The sequence below is a fragment of the Protomyctophum parallelum genome (assembly GCF_964188405.1).
Source record: "Protomyctophum parallelum genome assembly, chromosome: 13".
Taxonomy (NCBI): Eukaryota; Metazoa; Chordata; class Actinopteri; order Myctophiformes; family Myctophidae; genus Protomyctophum; species Protomyctophum parallelum.
The window spans coordinates 13,461,500-13,471,877 of record NC_139708.1 but is presented as its reverse complement, the minus strand read 5'-3'; the positions used below and the strand labels follow the sequence as shown (position 1 = coordinate 13,471,877).

Sequence of the window (10,378 nt, the reverse complement as noted above, 5' to 3'; positions counted from 1 at the left end):
AGTTCTATATTGTGATATAAAGCATTGCTAGGCCGGGGGGTGTGATTGGACATGCTGGCTGAGGGATGTTAACCAGATGGAAATGACGCTTGCTCCACAATCACATTTGTTTCACAACCTACTTACATTAGAAACGGGATGCTTTCTTAGCTGACATTGACACCTGTTACTGAACTAACACTTTTTAATAACCTGTTAATATGTTTTTACTTTACAAAACTTAAAGAAAAAATAACACTTGTAGGCTTCACGTGTTCTTTAAATGAACACAGAAGTATTTTACAGTGTAGCTTGGGGTCCCAGAGGTAAAAAAAAGAAAAGGGAGAGAGAGGGAGAAAAACAGAATCCAATCAAATGGGTGTCCATGGTGTAGAGTCCTGTGTAGACTAATGCATTATCAAACTGGCCCATTGCAATTAAAATGGTTGAGAATCAGCGTGCTACTAGCCCAGCAGGTGGGGCTGTTGTACAAGCTTTGTGATGATGGTGAATTGTTCCATTCAGACTGGACACACTGAACATGTCATTATCCACCCCATAAGAGTGTATTAGTGCTGTAGACAGTATTAATGCTGCTAATATTGTCTATGATGCAGTGCCATTAGATTTGACTGTATACTTCATTTGTATTCTAGACCATGTGATTCTCAAAGTGGGGTCCGGGGACCCCCTGGGGCATCAGGACAGGGCTGCATTGTGATATTTTTATTTATTTTTTTGCCTTTAATGTTGTTTTGTGATTGGGTATACTGTAATTTCATACAGTTTTTCATTACATTATATTTTATGTTTACATTAAATGGTAAATGGTGCATTTATATAGCGCCTTTATCCAAGGCGCTTTACATAGATTGTGCATTACATTCACCCATTCACACACATTACAGTTTAAGTGTGTAGTACAAGTACATAACTTTGTAACTTTTGTACTGCTGCTGTCTGGGACAGAGTTCCAAAATTCATACACACACACACACACACACACATGCACATGCACTGTTGGGAGCGGCTAGCACAGTGGCACTGCTCACAAAGTTATGATAAAGCAGGATATGCTTTCAGGGCTTGTGATTGGGTTCTACTGAGTGAAAGCCCACCCTTCTTGCATCCCTTCACCAATAGCACGTTTCCGGGTTGCATTCACAGGCTCACAGCCATCTTTCACAGAACTACTACAGGCTTCAAAATGGGCCTGTAGAAACCAGTAGGTGATGTCACAGCAGTGGGGTAAAAAGTACTCACATTTCTTACTTAAGAGGTTTGATTGGATTGCTGAATTCCTACAATTAACAATGCTTTGGCACACTTACCCCTACTTGTGGATAGGGGGAGGCTGCGTGGAGGTGACTTGTATAGTCCAGGAAGCAAGTGAGACAAATGTTGGTCATGAACATGGCGCCATGACTAAAATCACATATTGCGCACATAAAAACCCCAGGAAAGTGTTTCTTGTGTCCTAAACATCATTACAATAATGTCTGGTTGCAAAAGGGGTGAACTGGCCCTTTAACACGGCAGCCGGGGTGGGTGTAGTGGGCATCAAGCCTTGTTAAAGGACCACTTCACCACTTTTCAACGTACCTTCATATAATTGGTCTTCACTAATGTTCATGATAAAATGCCACAATGTTTTTCTACTCAGTCTGTGTCTCATAGGAGGGCTGTGGGCAGTTCAGAAACCCATCCATCAGTGACATCATCGATGGGGAATCCAAGCTAATAGAATCTGCAGGCTTTCTATTCCTGAAAAGTTGCAATGCGATAATGGAAGCCATCGTTCTCACGATAATACAAACCTAATATTTTTACAAAAATAATATTGTTAAAATAAAGCCACATATATACCCACAGCCCTCCTATGAGACCGATTTTTTGGCTATTTTATAATAAACATTAGTGAGGACAAATTATATGAAGATAAGTTGAAAAGTGGTGAAGTGGTCCTTTAAGTGCTATGCCGTGTGCCTAAGTGTGTGCATGTGTGCGTACGCGTGTGTGTGTGTGTGTGTGTGTGTGTGTGTGTGTGTGTGTGTGTGTGTGTGTGTGTGTGTGTGTGTGTGTGTGTGTGTGTGTGTGTGTGTGAGAGAGAGAGTGTGTCTCATCATTTCCATTTCACATTCACTCTACAGCTGCTCTTCTCCAGGCTTGCTTATCGTGTCTGGTCTTCAGGTCAGAGATTCTTTAAAAAGAATCTCCATAAAGTTTCTCTTTCTCTTAAATAATGTATGCCTCAGGGTGCATCACCCTGAATCCTAAAGACTTAGGCCTGCAGGTAAGACCAATTACATAGTTCTATACCTTCTGTTTCAAGTATAATACTGAATTGTAGTGAAATTGAGTTGGGAATCAGTGAGATCGTAACAGCTACAGTATGTGTGAGACATTATTTTAAAGCTGAAGTAAGTGATTTGTTTGTTTTTAATAACTATATTGTGATAGTAATCATAACCATGATGCATGTTCAGTAGCGGTGTCCCTGTCTCTTACAGTTATCAGCCTATCTACCAACAATGATTATAGTTACCAATGCATCTACTGTATCGGGCATGGTGCTAATCAACAACAATACAGTATAGCAGCTGCCAATATCAAACTATTCATGTACTAAGGCGTTGTGCACCAGTTACACTGTGCCATACACCAGTGTGTCGTCGTCACTATAGTCTTTTTGTACATTTGGTTCTTGGGGAGAAACCAGATCTATCGAATCGGTTGGGTCTTGGGCTGTGTTCTGTGTTCAAGTGTTTTGTTGGCAATGGAGTAATCCCTGAAATAAACATCCTGAGACGTGAATGACTGTGGTATTTGTCAGGGTTCCAGTATATTGCGTGCGATGCTTTGTAACATGACCATATTTGACCAAGAAATGAGATGACACCAGGACTGGGTCCTTGGCTTGTTATTCTCTAACAACTGCGTAAAGGCAGGGATCGTTTTTCAGGCCAAGTAAAGGACCCTTTCGCTGAGAGAGAAAGATGTGACCAGTGACCTCCACGACATACCGTATAACATTGTGTTGCAGATTAAACTTTTCTATTTAGCTTTCATAGATAGCTTCTCAGACTTGTTTGACAGCACCATCAATGTGTAGCGTTGCATTGGATTTATGTTAATGTGTATTTTCAGACAGTAAACCACATAAACACTCTAGTCTACACACACACACACACACACACACACACACACACACACACACACACACACACACACACACACACACACACACACACACACACACACACACACACACACACACATGCACACACACACACACACACACACACACACCACATTTTCGGCTAATGTTCTGAGGATCCCTCGTGGTCCCAGACCTCCATGTTGAAGACACCAGGCATAGGGAACACTTATGTAACAGGACGAAGCACAAGAGGTCTAAACAACAGATTCATCAAACGTGTGTGAAGAAGAACCAGTGGCTTACAATTTTATCACACATTTTTTGTAACACATTTTTGATGCACAGCTTTGTGTGTGTTTGTAGCATGGAATGTGATGATTTGATTGAGTGATGATGATGTATGATGATAAGAGTGCCCCTCACTTCAGACAAGTGTGATTTTTTTTCACCCAGTGTCAATTGTCTAATCCTGGGCGCTACACTCCCTCTGCCAACCTGGGGAGAGCAACGGACTGACCTCATGTTTTCCCTCGATGCATGAGGAGTCCAAGCCGCTTACTTTCACCTGACGGGGGAACGCACCGTGTGGAACACGTTATTCCATCCAGTTCCGTTCCCCTCATAGATTTATAAAATTGAGGGCGGACTGCCCCGCCCCCTGCTATTCATTTCGATGGAAGTTGCTCAGTGGTGTTTTGAAGCACCCAGAAGACCTACTCTACTACTCTATTTGGGCACCAAGGTTTGGTGCCGCATGTTTTTGTGAGGGTACCTAACCTAGTGGGTATGTCAGCTCAGTGGCCTTGTGGTTTGAGTGTTAGCCCTGAGACTGGGAGGTTGGAGTTCGATCCCTGGCTGGGTCATACCAAAGACTGTAAGAATGGAACCCAATGCCTCCCTGCTTGGCACTCAGCAGTGCCACTGCTTGGCACTCAGCAGTCCCTGCGAAATACTAGCGTCATGTCCAGGGGGTGAACCTGCCTCACGCTACAGAAACAGGAGATAGGCTCCGGCCTCCTGCCCTATATGGGCCTTAGCCCAAACATTTAGATTCTCGTAGAGGTTTTTTTCGATTCTGACGAATCTCTCTTCGAGAGTCTAAAAGATAACACCGCCCCTAACGTCGAAGAAGGAACGTTTGTGCCTCAAAATCACTATCACAAATGCAAAATCTAAGCTGCTTTTAGGGTTGCCACCCATCCCTTAAAATACAGAATCGTCCCTTATTTGAGAATTAAATGATGCGTCCCTTATTGAACCAATAAGGAACGCAGTTTGTTCCTTATTTTCCTAAATAGCCCCTACACGTCAACACTGAATTTAACAATAATGAACAAAACAAAACACAGGAAATATTAAAGTCAGCACAATTGTTCTAGCGGGAGGCACACACTACCTAAAGTAGCCTAAACCAGTGGTTCCCAAAGTGAGGTCCCCCAGGGGTCCTTGAGGGAGTTCCAGGGGGTCCCCAGCTAAATTATTGTTTGGAACCAAATGGACCCTTATGGGTCTGTAACTCTGAGAGTGTACAAATGGAACCAAATGGACCATCAGAGTTAAATTAACATTGATTTTACAATATGAATTGGGGGTTCCAGAGATAGAAATGCCATTAAATGGGGGTCTGTATACTAATGCATGTCAAACTGGTACTTGAAATTAAATGGGTTGAGAATCACTGTGTAAAAATCTTCTCTTATGGGGGTCGCTGGCATATATTTTATAATGGGCTGCTGATGTTCAACTTATTGCTTCAACGTATTGCTTCAACTTATTGCTTCAACGTATTGCTTCAACGTATTGCTTCAACTTATTGCTTCAACTTATTGCTTCAACTTATTGCTTCAATTTATTGCTTCAACTTATTGCTTCAACTTATTGCCGGCCTTGCCGCACACGCCTGCACCGCAAGGCCGCGGCAGGCGTAAAGAGTGTCCCTTATTTCAAGATCTCAAAGGTGGCAACCCTAGCTGCTTTAAATGTTGCCCCACTTGTTTGTGATCTGTGCGCACCCATATTAAACACCGCACATGCTTATTTTTCAATAAAAAAGGTATTTTAATCCACTCTGTCTCGGAATCCTCCATTGTAAATGCGCAACAGAACATTGCCCGCGCCCCTAGCGGCCAGGGTTCTCTTGCGCATCTACAATGGAGAGAAAACCAAGATGGCTGCCAGATTCCGAGACAGAGTGGATTAAAATACCTTTTCTATTGAAAAATAAGCATGTGCTGTGTTTAATATGGGTGCGCACAGATCACAAACAATTTAAAGCAGCTTAGATTTTGCATTTGTGCAAGGTAAGAGTGATTTTGAGGCACAAACGTTCCTTTTCGACGTTAGGGGCGGTGTTATCTTTTAGACTCTCGTAGAGAGATTCGTCAGAATCGAAAAAAACCTCTACGAGAATCTAAATGTTTGGGCTATATGGGCCTCATGGCTCAGCAAGGCTTACTTACTTACCTACCCTAGGGGACATGGGCAGAACATATAACAACCTCACAAATAGGTATGGGCGTATGGCACTGATGAAGCAGAGGAGAGAACACGCCCCCAGCGGGAATCAAAGCCCTCATGTTGTGTTGTGTTGTGTTGTTGTGTAAGAGGAGACTTAAATTTCCAACAACCCCAAGACCACTCGGAAGAGTATGTGTATCTCTGTCCGAGGGGTTAAGATCTGGAATGCCCTACCAGAGGAAGTCAAACACAGTAGTGACTTTTCAAATTTTAAAAAATTGCTCAAGCGAATCCTTTTGGCCAAATACAGCATACTATAGGGAAATTATGTATAATGTTGACGTTATTGTATGATCAACTGATACTTCTTTGTACAGGTTTTTGTAAGTAATTAGTGCTGTAATTATTAATAATTAATTAACTACTATTATTGTATATATGGTAACATAAAAAAAATTGTGAACCAAATGACATTACTCAGCAACAACATAAATGATAATGATCATTGGCAATGAGGGTAACGTGAATAGGGATAATAACAACAATTATAATGTGTAATCTAACGGTCATGTAATGCTATCTCTACGGTGACACTGGGGGGGGGGGGGGTTTGGTGTAGGGTGAAATTCTCGTTAATGTAATGAGTATTACGTTTCATGTTCTGTAAGTAGGATAGGCATTTATAAGCTTTTAGCTTCTGCCTACTCCTTTTGATCATCTTCATGTTTTTCGGTTTTGTTCTGTTTTCAACGGCTTACATTCATTGTCTTTAAATATTGTATTTGAAACTGAAGGATGATCAAATAAACTAAACTAAACTTGTGTGGTGTGGTGTGGTGTGGTGTGGTGTGGTGTTGTGTTGTGTTGTGTTGTGTAGGGCAACGAATGCCCTCAGCCCCCTCCACCCAGAGATCACCTGGTCCTGTCCTTTCCAGTGTCTCCACCCAGAGATCACCTGGTCTGGTCCCTGTTCAACTTTGTGTACATTAACCCATGCTGCTGTGCTTTCTGGGCCCTCCTTTATTCCATCCAGGTAAGTTTTATTTTATTTTATTTATTTTATTTATTTTATTTATTTTATTTATTTTATTTATTTTATTTATTTTATTTATTTTATTTATTTTATTTATTTTATTTATTTTATTTATTTTATTTATTTTATTTATTTTATTTATTTTATTTATTTTATTTATTTTATTCTATTTTATTCTATTCTATTCTATTCTATTCTATTCTATTTTTCTATTTTTAATGCAGGACCTCACTAATGCTTATATGAGATGCCATCCTTTATGTCTCACTCTCATTGGTGGGCTGTGGACTGTTCAGAAATCTGTCTACCAATGATGTCATCGGCAGGTTTGGTAAATAATATGTGTATACGTTCTCCGTGGATGAAAAGAGTGTTGCGATTGCATTAGGTCGTTATTACCAGGTTTTTCACCTTGGAGGTGAGAAAAGGCTGGGAATCGAGGCCAGACAGAAACAGTGCCATCTTTATAATGAGGACTTACAATGAGGACCAGTCGGTTCTATACATCCTTACAATGAGGACCAGTCGGTTCTATACATCTTTATAATGAGCACTTACAATGAGGACCAGTCGGTTCTATACACAGCATCCTTATAATGAGGACTTACAATGAGGACCAGTCGGTTCTATACACAGCATCCTTATAATGAGGACTTACAATGAGGACCAGTCGGTTCTATACATCCTTACAATGAGGACCAGTCGGTTCTATACATCTTTATAATGAGCACTTACAATGAGGACCAGTCGGTTCTATACACAGCATCCTTATAATGAGGACTTACAATGAGGACCAGTCGGTTCTATACACAGCATCCTTATAATGAGAACTTACAATGAGGACCAGTCGGTTCTATACATCCTTACAATGAGGACCAGTCGGTTCTATACATCTTTATAATGAGCACTTACAATGAGGACCAGTCGGTTCTATACACAGCATCCTTATAATGAGGACTTACAATGAGGACCAGTCGGTTCTATACACAGCATCCTTATAATGAGGACTTACAATGAGGACCAGTCGGTTCTATACATCCTTACAATGAGGACCAGTCGGTTCTATACATCTTTATAATGAGCACTTACAATGAGGACCAGTCGGTTCTATACACAGCATCCTTATAATGAGGACTTACAATGAGGACCAGTCGGTTCTATACACAGCATCCTTATAATGAGAACTTACAATGAGGACCAGTCGGTTCTATACATCCTTACAATGAGGACCAGTCGGTTCTATACATCTTTATAATGAGCACTTACAATGAGGACCAGTCGGTTCTATACACAGCATCCTTATAATGAGGACTTACAATGAGGACCAGTCGGTTCTATACACAGCATCCTTATAATGAGGACTTACAATGAGGACCAGTCGGTTCTATACATCCTTACAATGAGGACCAGTCGGTTCTATACATCTTTATAATGAGCACTTACAATGAGGACCAGTCGGTTCTATACACAGCATCCTTATAATGAGGACTTACAATGAGGACCAGTCGGTTCTATACACAGCATCCTTATAATGAGGACTTACAATGAGGACCAGTCGGTTCTATACACAGCATCCTTATAATGAGCACTTACAATGAGGACCAGTCGGTTCTATACACAGCATTCTTATAATGAGGACTTACAATGAGGACCAGTCGGTTCTATACACAGCATCCTTATAATGAGGACTTACAATGAGGACCAGTCGGTTCTATACATCCTTACAATGAGGACCAGTCGACTCAGTTCTATACACAGCAGCCGTCTTACTTATACTTCCTTCACATGTGTTACCAATTATGCTTATTTAGGTTCCATTCAGGTTGCTGCTATCGTGCATGTTAATTGGCTCACTGGAAACACTCTGCTACACCAGTGTGTCTCAACGTGTGGTCACGGCAGGGCCGGCAGTACAGTATAGGCCACATAGGATATGGCCTATAGGCTATAGGTATATAGGCCACATAGGCAATTGCCTAGGGCGGCAGTTAGAAGAGGGGGCTCAAGCGTAGCCTCGGTACCAAGGCTTTTTTTTTCTTTTTTGAGGAGCTGGACTCAGTGCCGTCTTCAGGCACAATTTGGGGGGCATACTTTTTTCCAAAGGGGGCACTTCATTGTTCAAACCCCCCTATGTATAACTGATTAAGATAGCCTAATAATGCATGGATCTATATGTTATGGACATCATTGCTGGTTCGTTTCGTGTCCCGTTCTGTAAAAAGAAAATTGCGCGAGTCGGGAAGGGCGGCCCCGTGGGATGCTGCCTAGGGCGCTAACCGCTAATTCCCTAACGAGCCGCCGCTGGGTCACAGTTCCTTGAGGGATGTTCCATATGACTGCTGTGCATATAGCCTATTTCATGACGATAAGCAAAACCTGAGTGTGTGTTGCTCCACTGGTTGCAGGCCAGAGACAGGCTGCATGCTGGGGATGTGGAGGGAGCCAGGTCACGTGGACGTAAAGCCTGGAGGGTCAACGTCATCGTCACAGCAGTCTACATCACCCTCATCATCGCTATCGTCACATACTATACGTATATATATATATATATCTTCCGATTTAATCGGAAGATATGAACATTTCACATCAAAATGATTTAGCAATATTACATGAGAGGGTGTGGGATTATTGATGATTATTGGCATGCCAGCGATGTGTTCAGGGACAAGTCATTGAGTTCCGCAAGCATCACTGAAGTGACACCCTCGAGTGTAATATTGCGATTAGCCTATACACCAGTTACCCTTAAAAAAAAAACCCACGTCAACTCATTTAATCGTAACTAAGATATCCAATAGAAATGCATCTATTTTTAATGCCACATTTAGCCACTACGACCACAAATGTCCCATGCATACTGCTAACCTAGGCTAGCCACTCAGCGAGACTGATTAGGTGTGCCATCATTAGCTAGCTCTAATCTTACCTATGGCTATTGTAAGAGCCATTATGACCTAATGTTTTTCTGATTGACAGTGTCACTGCAGCTTGGTCAGTGTCGGGGCCAGCCCAGGTATCATGCATTTATTTCATATTTATGCCGATTTAAGCTCTGGCATTTGTAGCCTGGTATTGCCAAATTGCTGTGGTTTTTAGATAAAAAAACCAACAACAACTGAGGTTTGATTCTGCCCTGGCTATCAGCGGTCACATATTATTGTGGTAATCAAAATATGCTTGAAACTCTTAAAATGACACTTTTGTTAGCCACGTGCCTGCACCCAGCCTCCATATTCTGGGGAGAACGATAGGCAAAAATATCCGATCTACAAGCCCACAACACATTGCAATGCAACAATTATGAGATTTTATATTTTTAGGTGAAGATAACTGGTGTATATAGGGAAAAAGGAATGATCATAACAAGAAACTAAAGCTGTCAAAAGAATTGCAGTGCAGTAGAGTACAATATAAGAAATGGAAAGTACCTCAAAAGCGCTTTATTCCCTATACAAAAAAGTTATTTTGAGGTAGGCTACTTTAACGTACATTGAGTATTTCTACTCTATTTAAATATTATACTCTACTCCACTGCAATTCTTTTGACAGCTTTAGTATCTTGTTATTATCTTTTTTTTTTTTTTTTTTTTTTTAAATACTGTTTTTATTAGGCATTTTTTGTATATGACAACTTCAGAATATCCTTGACAATGATAATGAGTTATTCAGTTATATAAAATGAAAGATAATGACAGGTAATGTAAATTCCACATACAATACATAATAAAAAATATATATAAATGATTATT

The 10,378-nt window shown here is 41.0% G+C and overlaps 1 protein-coding gene across 1 annotated transcript; it reads left to right on the top strand.

Annotated features, from left to right (window-relative positions):
• Positions 1–2,183: 2,183 nt before the first annotated feature.
• LOC310868938 (dispanin subfamily A member 2b-like) lies at positions 2,184–10,197 on the top strand. The gene is made up of 3 exons (XM_083779434.1): positions 2,184–2,272; positions 6,474–6,629; positions 9,035–10,197. Exons 1-3 carry the CDS (start codon positions 2,222–2,224, stop codon positions 9,203–9,205), a joined length of 378 nt encoding a protein of 125 aa, XP_083635560.1. The 5' UTR covers positions 2,184–2,221; the 3' UTR covers positions 9,206–10,197.
• The last annotated feature ends 181 nt before the right edge of the window (positions 10,198–10,378 follow it).